At 63.5% G+C, this 10,798-nt stretch overlaps 1 protein-coding gene across 1 annotated transcript; it reads left to right on the forward strand.

Annotated features, from left to right (window-relative positions):
* Nucleotides 1-6: 6 nt before the first annotated feature.
* SLC6A8 (solute carrier family 6 member 8) lies at nucleotides 7-8,958 on the forward strand. Its single transcript, XM_027098050.1, has 13 exons — nucleotides 7-326; nucleotides 1,795-1,926; nucleotides 3,012-3,261; nucleotides 3,685-3,817; nucleotides 4,807-4,941; nucleotides 5,033-5,136; nucleotides 5,225-5,349; nucleotides 5,991-6,103; nucleotides 6,236-6,373; nucleotides 6,465-6,567; nucleotides 6,659-6,759; nucleotides 6,849-7,019; nucleotides 7,422-8,958. The coding sequence occupies exons 1-13, from the start codon at nucleotides 65-67 to the stop codon at nucleotides 7,560-7,562; spliced, it is 1,908 nt and encodes a 635-aa protein (XP_026953851.1). The 5' UTR covers nucleotides 7-64; the 3' UTR covers nucleotides 7,563-8,958.
* Nucleotides 8,959-10,798: the final 1,840 nt, after the last annotated feature.

Raw genomic sequence — 10,798 nt, forward strand, 5'->3', positions numbered from 1 at the left:
CCCCCCCAGTGCCGCCAGCGCCCCCGCCGCCCGCCCGCTCCCGCGGGGCGCCGCGCCCCCGGCCATGGCGAAGAAGAGCGCCAAGAACGGCATCTACAGCGTGTCCGGCGACGAGAAGAAGGGCCCCCTGATCGCGCCCGGGCCCGACGGGGCCCCTGCCAAGGCCGACGGCCCCGCGGGCCTGGGGGCGCCTGGCGGCCACCTGGCCGTGCCGCCGCGCGAGACCTGGACGCGCCAGATGGACTTCATCATGTCCTGCGTGGGCTTCGCCGTGGGCCTGGGCAACGTGTGGCGCTTCCCCTACCTGTGCTACAAGAACGGCGGAGGTGAGCGCGGGCCCCTCCCCCGCCTGCCGCCGGCCCCGCCGGGGCGCCCGTGCGAAGTCCAGGGGGTGGGGAGGCCCCCCCGGGACGGCCGGGGGCGGCCCCTCGCCCGCCGTCGCCGCGCGGTGGCCCAGCCGGGCGGTCTCCGCCCCCCCCCCCCGGCCGGTCATGTGCCTGGCAGCGTGTGGGGGGAGGGGGCCGGCGAGCCTCCTGCCGAAAACGCCGAGCTGCCCCCACAGACTCTGGGCCCGAAGTGATTGGCCACCGAGGTGGCAAGACGAGGCCTCCCCCTTGGGGGGGCTTCCAGAGGTGAGGAGCCCTGGCTGCCCCCACAGGTCAGGCACACAAGTGGCACATTGTGTGGGCCCCCCACGTGTGCACACACGAACACACACACAATGGGCCACTCTGTCCCTCCCTCTGCTTTCCCCTCCCTTCCCTCCTCTCTTCTCTTCCCCTCTCTCCCCTTCCCTCCCCTCCCCTCCCTCCCCTCTAGCCTGGGCCTGGAACACTGGGTGCCTGAGCCAGGCTTGGGAAGCCTGCAGCCTGGGCCGCCTGGCGCCGCCGCTGGACACACTGCATGCACACCCCATGCCCGCCCCAGCCCAGCTTAGCAACAGCGATGGGCACGCGTGTGTCCTGTGACTGCAAAGCAGCACCAGGGTTGGTGGGAAGCCGCAGGGACTAGATGACGGACGGGTGGGAAACTGAGGCCCAGAGAGAAGGCCTTTGCCCAAGGTCACAAGCAAGAAGGATGCTGAGACCTGAAGCCAAGCTCAGCTTTTGAGTAGTGGAGAGTGCCGAGCGGGGGCAAGGGTAGGGGGCCTGGAGAGGAGAAGGGCTCCCCCACCCCCAGCCTGAAGTCCCTGCCAGCCTCCCCCAACCTTGTCTCCTGTCCTTGCTCATATGCCCTTTCAGACACCCTCCACTCTGCCCACTGGCAGACGACTGCTACCCACCTACCCACCCACCCGCTCCCCTGCACCTTCACACTTGCAGGAAAGAGTCTGGGTGCCGGCACAGTCCAGGGCTCCCTTCCCCTCGCCCAAGCTCAGCACGTCCCCGGGCCTGAGCGCCGGCCACGGAGTGGCTTGTGTCCACAAGTGCATGTGTCCTCCGTGCCCGTTAGTTAGGTCACCGTAGGTGAGTAGGGGCAGAAGCCTTGTAGGGGACCCCCAGCCCAGGAAACAGGGCTCTAAGGCCCAGGGGCTGCCGTAGGCCCCTCGACACTCCACCTCCCCAAGACTGTTCACCTTGGGCCCCTGAGTCAGCAGCCACCCCTTGCACTGATTCACTCAGTGGGAAGTTATGATGGGCTCTGGGCGGAGCCTGAATCTGGGGCTCCACCCGCCTCCCAGGGCTTCTGAAAGCCAGGCTGGCTGGCCTGGCCTGGCTGAGGAGTTTGGGTCAAGTCCCCACCTGGCTAAGGGGCCACCCTGTGCAAGTGGCCACCTTGAGCTTCATCCCCCAGGTGTGTTCCTCATTCCCTACATCCTGATCGCCCTGGTCGGAGGAATCCCCATTTTCTTCTTGGAGATCTCGCTGGGCCAGTTCATGAAGGCCGGCAGCATCAACGTGTGGAACATCTGCCCCCTGTTCAAAGGTGAGCAGCCCCAGGCAGCCCCTCTCACCCTCTCCCTCCGGGACCTCTCCCCTTTCCCGCCACTGGGGCAAAGCTGGTACCCACTTGAGAAACCTCAAGTCTGAGCATCTCCTGTCTGAGCACCAGGCCTGGGATGCCCCCCAAGCTGTGAGGGAGAACCTGGAGGACATGCAGACCACCTGGCTGACCTTGGGGAGGTGGAGACTAGAGTGGGGGATGGACCTCTCCACCAGGGCGAGAAAGCCCAGTCCCAGCAGCACCCGGGACAGGCCCTGCCGAGTATACTTGGCTCGCTGGGGCTGAAAAGAGGGTGGCTGGGCATGAGACGCGATGGCAGGAGAAGCCAGAGGGCCAGCCTAAGGAGCTGGGACAGGAGCCATTGAAAGTTCAGGGTCTGAAGGGAAGGACCAGTGGGCAGGGTTACCACCAAGCCCCTTCTGTGTGTGAGCAGTGTTCCCCCATCAGCTCAAGGCCCTAGGAGGTAGGTCCTACTGTTACCGTCCTCGTTGGCTGGGGCACAGAGAGGTGAAGTAAGTGACTGGCCAAGGTTGCCTCCTGAGAGGGTGACTGTCTCCCACGCTGCCCCAGGTCCCCAGAAAACCCCCAGCTGCTGGTACGGAAGGCCATTGGGTGGGGGGCAGGTGGAGGCATGGCCTTCCTTCAACCGTCATGGTGGCAGTGGGACCCAGAAGGGGACAGGTATGTGAGACTAGGGAAACAAGAGGACTTGACTCTCAGACGGGGGCAGGATGTGTGCTCTGCTTTGGGGCTGGGGAGGATGCAGGAGGTGAAGCAGGGCGGGGGCAGGGAGCAGGGGCTGATTTGGGGGGACAGATTGAGGAGTTAGCCTAGCGCTGGGGACACAGTGCAAGGGAGACTCCAAGGGGACTTGGAGAGGTCTGGTTGGACAGCAACAGAGAAGGATTTAGTTGCACGGATGGCGGGGGAGGGGGAGGACGGCAGATGCAGGGAGCAGGATGTTGGGGTCCAGCAGGGACCGCTGGCAGTGCCTGGCCATGTAGATAGTGGGGACGGTGGGGAACTGGCCAGAAAAGAGCCTGCATGGAAACTCTGCTCCTCTCCAGGCCTGGGCTACGCCTCCATGGTGATCGTCTTCTATTGCAACACCTACTACATCATGGTGCTGGCCTGGGGCTTCTATTATTTGGTGAAGTCCTTCACCACCACGCTGCCCTGGGCCACGTGTGGCCATACCTGGAACACTCCCGACTGTGTGGAGATCTTCCGCCACGAAGACTGTGCCAATGCCACCCTGGCCAACCTCACTTGTGACCAGCTTGCTGACCGCCGGTCCCCTGTCATCGAGTTCTGGGAGTGAGTCAGGCACCTCTGGGCCAGGCCCCGCCTGTCTCTCTGGTCTCCCACACGTAGCTCAAGTCTGCATGTGTGTGCGTGTGCACGCGCGCATGTGTCGGGGCCCGCCCTGGGGGGATGAGGCCAGGGATGCGGAGCGGGCGGTGCCTGCCCACCTAGGGAGGGAAGCGGGGGGCTGCTGCTGGGCCTGCTGGGGACGGCGTGGGGCCGGACCGCCAGGGGCTCCAAGGCTCCGGGGACACAGACTGCAGCGACTTCAGGCTGCAGGCTTGGCCCGGGCTGGCCAGGTGCATGGGGGAGACCGGCTGGACGCAAGGGCTGAGGCAGCGGGGGTGGGGGGAGGGCGGGAGGCCCCACCCCAGGACCACCCCCAGTCTCCTGGCTGTTTGCTGGCACAGACCTCATGGGCTTTCCCTCCCCCAGGAACAAAGTCTTGCGGCTCTCCAGGGGCCTGGAGGTTCCGGGGGCCCTCAACTGGGAGGTGACCCTGTGTCTGCTGGCCTGCTGGGTGCTGGTCTACTTCTGTGTCTGGAAGGGGGTCAAGTCAACAGGAAAGGTACAGCCAGGGTGACGCCAGGGCTGGGGGCAGCACTGCCTGGGGGGGGTGTGGGTGTCTGCCAGCGACCACTGCTGCCACGGGAGGAGACTGCACCAGGGCCAGAGCCTGAGGAGGGGCAGGGACTTCAGTCCGGGCCACTTGATCCACACCCCCTGGCGGGAGAGTCCTCTCCACCCTGCGCCTCCAGGCCCGGCAGCCTTCCTTCCCGAGTGGAGGTGGAGTGGCCCCGGCAGCGGCTGCCCCTTCCCTGGGGTGGGGGGCATCCCTGGCTCGCCTTCCCTGTCTCGCCTTCCCTCCCTTCCAGTTCCTCTCGGTTCTGGCTCTGCGTCAGCTTTTGACCTTCTCGGTCTGTCTCTCTCACCTGCCTGTCTGCCCTCGGGGACCCAGCGGGGAGCGTGGACCCATCCCTCCCTCAGGGGCTCCCTGTCAGGTTGTGGGCACAACTGTGTGAACAGACACACAATAAGACAGCCTGCCGGTGGTTGCGGGACACGCAGGACACAGCCAGGTGTCTGGAGGGCGGGAGCGTTCCAGCAGGGTCCGCAGAGCAGCCGCTTGGCGCTGCTTGCGTGGGAGGCAGAGGCGTTTGCTGCCGTCTTGATCTTGCCTCTGTCTCTGGCTAGCTGAGTTCTAATCCCCGGCACCAAGGACCCCCGCCTCTCTGCAGACCAGGACCTGGAGTCGGCACGGGAGGCGCGGGACCTGCGTGCGGGCTGCGGCCTCGCTCCCTGCCAGGGGAGGGCCCTGCCTCTCCCTCCCTCTGCAGCTGACCTGTGCTCCCCGTGGGGCTGCTGGTGCCCCAGCCAAGCACCCAGCTTCCTTTGGGAGGAGTCGTGGCTCTGATGAGTAGAAGGGGGTGCCACTGGGTGGCCTCCCTCCTCACCACTGAGCACACCGGCCAGCAGGGACGGTGGCCTTCCTGGCAGCCCTGCGCAGGCGGGGGAGGTGGGTGCCACAGGACCCCTCTGAGCACCCCCGCCCCCCAGGTCGTGTATTTCACCGCTACATTCCCCTACGTGGTCCTCGTTGTGCTGCTCGTGCGTGGAGTGCTGCTGCCTGGAGCCGTGGACGGCATCATCTACTATCTCAAGCCTGACTGGTCGAAGCTGGCGTCCCCTCAGGTGAGGCGGAGGTCGGGTGGGGGGACACTGTGCGGGAGCAGGCCGGCCTAGCAGCGCTCCTCACACCTGCTCTCCCCTCGCTCATCTCCAGGTATGGATAGATGCCGGGACCCAGATTTTCTTTTCTTACGCCATTGGCCTGGGGGCCCTCACGGCCCTGGGCAGCTACAATCGCTTCAACAACAACTGCTACAAGTAGGCACTACAGCCCTGCCACCCCTGCCCTGCCTGCCCGTGGGCAGCAGGCAGTCTCACCAGCCCACACGGTCCCCTCTGCCCCCAGGGATGCCATCATCCTCGCACTCATCAACAGCGGGACCAGCTTCTTTGCTGGCTTCGTGGTCTTCTCCATCCTGGGCTTCATGGCCACAGAGCAGGGCGTGCACATCTCCAAGGTGGCGGAATCAGGTAAAGACGCCCCAAGCCCCAGTCCGGCCTCCGGAGCAGCGGCAGCTGCTGTCGTAACGGACCGTGTACGCGAACGCACACAGAATGACGTTCTGAGAAATGAGAACAATTCAAACTCAATTTGTCACATCACTCTGGGCCAGGAGGCCTGGCTGAGCAGCTGCGAGGCACAGCTGTGCAGCCACCTCAGGCCAGGCCACGTGGAGCCCCGAGCCCCCATCCATCTGTATCCAGGGGCCTCGGGGCATGTCCTCACACTTGCCTGAGTGTTGTAGAGGGAAAGGTCGGCCTTCTCTGGGTCAGTGGTGATCTGCGACCACAGTAGCTGCCGGAACCCAGGTACAGAAGGCTGAGCCAGACACGCCACTCATGAGTACAGGTCTACCAAGGGCTTGCGGGGACCTTCCAGCCCCTGGTATGGCGCGCGCGCGTGCAGACACACACACACACACACACACACACACACACACGCACACACGAGGGCCCGAGTGGCCCGGCAGTGTCTTGACAGAAGTGGAAAGGCCCTTGGCCACAGGGTGCCCTGGCATCGTCCACTCCTCTGGTACCGTGGTGCAGGGTGGAGGGGGACAGGTCGTGGGTGGGGGGCTCCAGGTGTCCACACCCTGCCCCTTCCCCCTCAGGGCCTGGCCTGGCTTTCATCGCCTATCCCCGGGCCGTCACGCTGATGCCTGTGGCCCCGCTCTGGGCTGCTCTGTTCTTCTTCATGCTGCTGCTGCTTGGCCTTGACAGCCAGGTTTGAGAGGGGGGATGCAAGAGAGGGGGCTGGGAGGTGGGGGGGAGGGGGACTGGCGAGCAGAGGGCACACTGGGCGACGGGAGATGGCAGGTGGGTGGGGAGGGGCACGGCCTGAGTTGCCCGGCCACAGTTTGTAGGTGTGGAAGGCTTCATCACCGGCCTGCTGGACCTCCTCCCGGCCTCCTACTACTTCCGTTTCCAAAGAGAGATCTCCGTGGCCCTCTGCTGCGCCCTCTGCTTTGTCATTGATCTCTCCATGGTGACCGATGTGAGTGGGGGCAGGGTGAGGGATGCCCCTGGCCTCAGGCTGCCGGCTGCCACCTTCCCTGACCTGGCTCCATCCCCGGCTCCATCCCCAGGGCGGGATGTATGTCTTCCAGCTGTTTGACTACTACTCAGCCAGCGGCACCACCCTGCTCTGGCAGGCCTTCTGGGAGTGCGTGGTGATCGCCTGGGTGTACGGTAGGTCTGGGCCGACAGGCAAGCCGGGGGTGCGGCACGGTCAGGGGTGGTACATCTCTAGCCCTGGCCCTCCGGCCTCACGTTACCCCAGGAGCCGACCGCTTCATGGACGACGTGGCCTGCATGATCGGGTACCGACCTTGCCCCTGGATGAAATGGTGCTGGTCTTTCTTCACCCCGCTGGTGTGCATGGTAAGGGCCGGGAGAGGCTGGGCAGGGCGAGGGACACCGAGGGCCCGCAGTGGTGGCTGCCGGCTGAGCGCGAGGCTTCTCGCCCGCAGGGCATCTTCATCTTCAACACGGTGTACTACAAGCCGCTGGTCTACAACAACACCTACGTGTACCCGTGGTGGGGCGAGGCCATGGGCTGGGGCTTCGCGCTCTCCTCCATGCTGTGTGTGCCCCTCCACCTCCTGGGCTGCCTCCTCAGGGCCAAGGGGACCGTGGCTGAGGTCAGTTCCCCGCGCCCCGTCTCCCGCACACCATCCCTCCCCCCCGTTGGGTGGAGACGTGACGTCCAGAGCGCCCTGCCCCTTCTCCCACCTGCCGGGAGGGACAGACCGTTGTGCAGGAGCCTCTGGGCCAGCTCGGAGGGGGGTGTACGGGAGGAGAGTTGGCCCTCCAGGGCCTCGCTCAGGTGGTGGCGGCGGAGGAGAGGCCTGTCCCTAGCCTCTGTTCTAGCAGCCACTCGGCCCTCCACTGAACCCCTATTTCCCTAGCGTAGGGAGCGGGGCCTGGTGAGGAGGGGCGCGGCCCCGGGCCCCAGGTTGGTGGCAGGTGGCGGGAAGCGGAGAGAGGCCAGGGACAAGCAGGTGCCCCTCCCCAGGGACTCAAGGTGTCCCTCTCTCCCGCAGCGCTGGCAGCACCTGACGCAGCCCGTCTGGGGCCTCCACCACTTGGAGTACAGAGCTCAGGACTCGGATGTCAGGGGCCTGACCACCCTGACCCCAGTGTCTGAGAGCAGCAAGGTGGTGGTGGTGGAGAGCGTCATGTGACAGGTGCCCCGGCTCACATCACCAGCTCACCCTCTCGTAGCCATAGCAGCCCCTGCTCTAGCCCCCCACCCCCCCAGGGGGCTTGCCTTTCCCTGACACCTATGGGGTCTGCCGGGGGGGGAGGGGAGGAAGCACCAGAGTGCTTATAACTAAAATAACTTTTTCCATTTTTAATAAAATGCCAAAAATATCACAACCCACCAAAAATAGATGCCTCCCCCACCCCCCTTAACCAAGCTGGTGCACACGCTGCTTCCCAAGCCCTGCCGCCCGCCCTCCAGTGCCCGCTGCCGTCACGTCTCACCTGACCCCACCAGGCCCTGCCTGCCTCTCTCCAGGCTCTGCCCAGCACACCCCTGGGTGGCCCCTCGCCCCAGGGGCAGCAGTGGCAGCTCGGGGAACAGGGGAACTGGAGAGCAGAGGGGGCAGGCGAGGGGGGGGCAGCAGAACCAAGGCGAATATTTCAGCTGGGCTAGACCCCTCTCCCCGTCCCTTCTCTAGAAGCTTAGAGAGCCAGCCAGCAAGGGAACCTTCAGTTCCTGAGCCAGTTGCCACCAGTAGCAGTTGTGTGAGCTTGAGTGCATGTGTGCGTGAGTACATAGGGTATAGACGTAGATCTCTGTTTCTTAGCCAAGGTGAATACCAGGTGTAAATTGTGCCTGTGGGCAAATGAGGCTTGTATTTTGCACATTTTATAAAAACTTGAGGAGATTTCTGCTTGTATATTTCTAAGAGAAACACCCCAACGTCCCTCTCCTTGCCACGCCCCATCCCTTTCAGCCCCTCTTACACCTCTGCCCCAGCCAAGGAGTGTGAATTTATAGATCTCATTTTCATAGGCAAAACAGAAGCTTCAAGCTGTCGAGTGTGTGAGTCTGTCGTGTGGGTATGCACGTGTAGTCCCTGGCCCCAGACTGGGGTGGGAAAAGTGCATGGTGGGGACCTCAGTGGGTGTCTGCACACTCCCCGCTCTACCCACAGGTCGGCAGGGTGAGCCGACGCAGGGTTCTGCGGGGGGATCCAGACCTGGGGCTGCTCACCCAGCATGCTCAGGCTGACCCACACCCTGCGCCCTGGGCCGGGCGCCCCTTCGGCAGGGATCTGAGGTGGGCATCCGTCCCCCGCCCCAGGGATCCTGCGCGCGGCTCCCACCTGCGAGCTTAAGGCTGACGCACTTTCCACGTCTCAAGTCCTCCGCGTAGCAGCTTCACTTAACCCACGTCTGTGTCACGTCCAATCCCGAGACAGCCGAGGGGGCCCTAGAAAGGCTTCCCTCACACCCTGACGTGGGCTGGAGGGGTGGGGGGCGGGTGAGGGCAGCGGTCCAGCGGGGACACCCCTACTGTGCTCAAAAGCCACTGCAAACATAGCAATAAAAACATGTCATTTTCCAAAAGCTGGCTCCTGCCCCCACTCTGTTTGTCAGGTGCCAGAGCTGCGGGTGGAGGCCTCCCCACCTCGAGCAGCTTCCTTGGGCAAGTATTCGCCCTGAGGGTCTCTGCACCCGGCACTGTTCTGGGATCTTGGAACGGAACAGGGAAGGAATCCGGCAGGAAGCCTTTTCCCCACGGAGCTGACATACTTGGGGAGCAAGGATATCGGCGTGCTAAAGAGGAGCACGCTGAGCGGGGAAGGTGGGTGTGAAGTCCGGGCGCTGAGGTTTGCAAAGGCTGCCCAAATGCTGCACTGAACAGGTGCTCTTCCGAGGGCAGGCGAGGGAGAAGGCTGGGGAGGAGGCTCCGATAGAGCCCCCGGAAGGAAGGTGGAGATCACTGGGTGGGACCAGGGCACTAGCAGTGCAGGTGAGAAGTCTCTGGGTTAGGGACCTGTTTGCGAGGCAGAGCCAACAGGCTTTTGGATGGCTGGGATGCCAGGGACGATGGCAGTTGCCAGGTCCTGCACCAGGGAGACGAGGAGGTTTGGAGGGGACGGTGGTGTCAACTGAGTAGAAATGTCCAGTAGGCAGGTGGACAAGGAGTTTGAAGTTCTGGAAAGAGTCTGGGCTGGAGACAGAATTTTGGAAATTCTCATTACATAAAGATGGCCCCGAGCCTGGAATGAGCTCCCCAAGGCCGGGGCCGGGGGGGCCGCGGGCAGCTGGAGAGGGAGACGTGGCCCAAGCACTTGAGTGGCCCTGGGACACTCAAGAGGTGGCAGAGGGCTTCCCTGGTGGCGCAGTGGTTGAGAGTCCGCCTGCCGATGCAGGGGACACGGGTTCGTGCCCGGGTCCGGGAGGATCCCACATGCCGCGGAGCGGCTGGGCCCGTGAGCCATGGCCGCTGAGCCTGTGCGTCCGGAGCCTGTGCTCCGCAACGAGAGAGGCCGCGAAAGTGAGAGGCCCGCGTACCGCAAAAAAAAAAAAAAAGGTGGCAGAGAAGAGGGGGGACCGGCTGCAGAGTCTGAGGAGGCTCGGGAGGGGCCCTCGAGTGCCAGACGGGTCCTGGAACACATGTGAGGACCCCCCCAACCCCGCCCTGGGCGTCAGGGAGGAGGGAGCAATGGGCTCTGTCGGGTGCTGCCCACGGTCACGGGAAGTGAGGCCCGAGATCGCCAGCTGCGTTTGGCGACAAGATAGGTGACAAAATCGCGGAGACCTGGATGAGAGAGGTCTGGTGTGGGAGGAAGGGCCAAAGTCTGATTGGAGTGGTATTAGAAAAGGAGTGGAAGCAACCCAAGTGTCCACCGACAGAGGAACAGATGAAAACAATGTGATCCATCCACACGATGGAAAATCAGCCTTAAAAAGGAAGGAAATTCTGACACCTGCTACAACACGGATGAACCTCAGACATTACGCTCAGTGGAAGGGAAGCCAATCACAAAAAGACATAGTGTGTGACTCCACTTCTATGATGGCCCTAGAGGAATCAAATTCAGAGACAGAAAGCAGAACGGTGGGTGCCAGCAGATGGGGGGAGAGGGAAGGGGAGTTAATGTTTAATGGCGAGAGAGGCCACACACAGTGTAAGTGTACTTAATGTCACTCAACGATAATCCTAAAAATGGTTAAAGCAGAGTTTGAGATTACACACACTTTAGCCCAGTGTAAGGGAAGGGGTGGGGAAGACCTGGAGAAAGTGAACCCATTCAGGTCCTTGGCTCCATCCCGAGTGATAGGAGGAGGAGCATGACGAGGCATAGACATGGGGTGGCCAGGACCAGCCCGGTCATCATCTGAGGCAGGCCTGGGGTGGGGGTCAAGGTTGGGAACCTGCTGCCCACTCTGAATGCCAGCC

This window comes from Aethalodelphis obliquidens, unplaced genomic scaffold, assembly GCF_003676395.1.
Source record: "Aethalodelphis obliquidens isolate GAN/ISIS:26980383/991018 unplaced genomic scaffold, ASM367639v1 scaffold118, whole genome shotgun sequence".
Lineage (NCBI taxonomy): Eukaryota > Metazoa > Chordata > Mammalia > Artiodactyla > Delphinidae > Aethalodelphis > Aethalodelphis obliquidens.

Coding starts and splice junctions, on each gene's coding strand:
- SLC6A8 (XM_027098050.1), top strand. CDS start 65: ATGGCGAAGAAGAGCGCCAAGAACGGCATCTACAGCGTGTCCGGCGAC. Junction 6,568..6,658: donor GGTGATCGCCTGGGTGTACG/GTAGGTCTGGGC, acceptor ACGTTACCCCAG/GAGCCGACCGCTTCATGGAC. Junction 6,760..6,848: donor TCACCCCGCTGGTGTGCATG/GTAAGGGCCGGG, acceptor TCTCGCCCGCAG/GGCATCTTCATCTTCAACAC.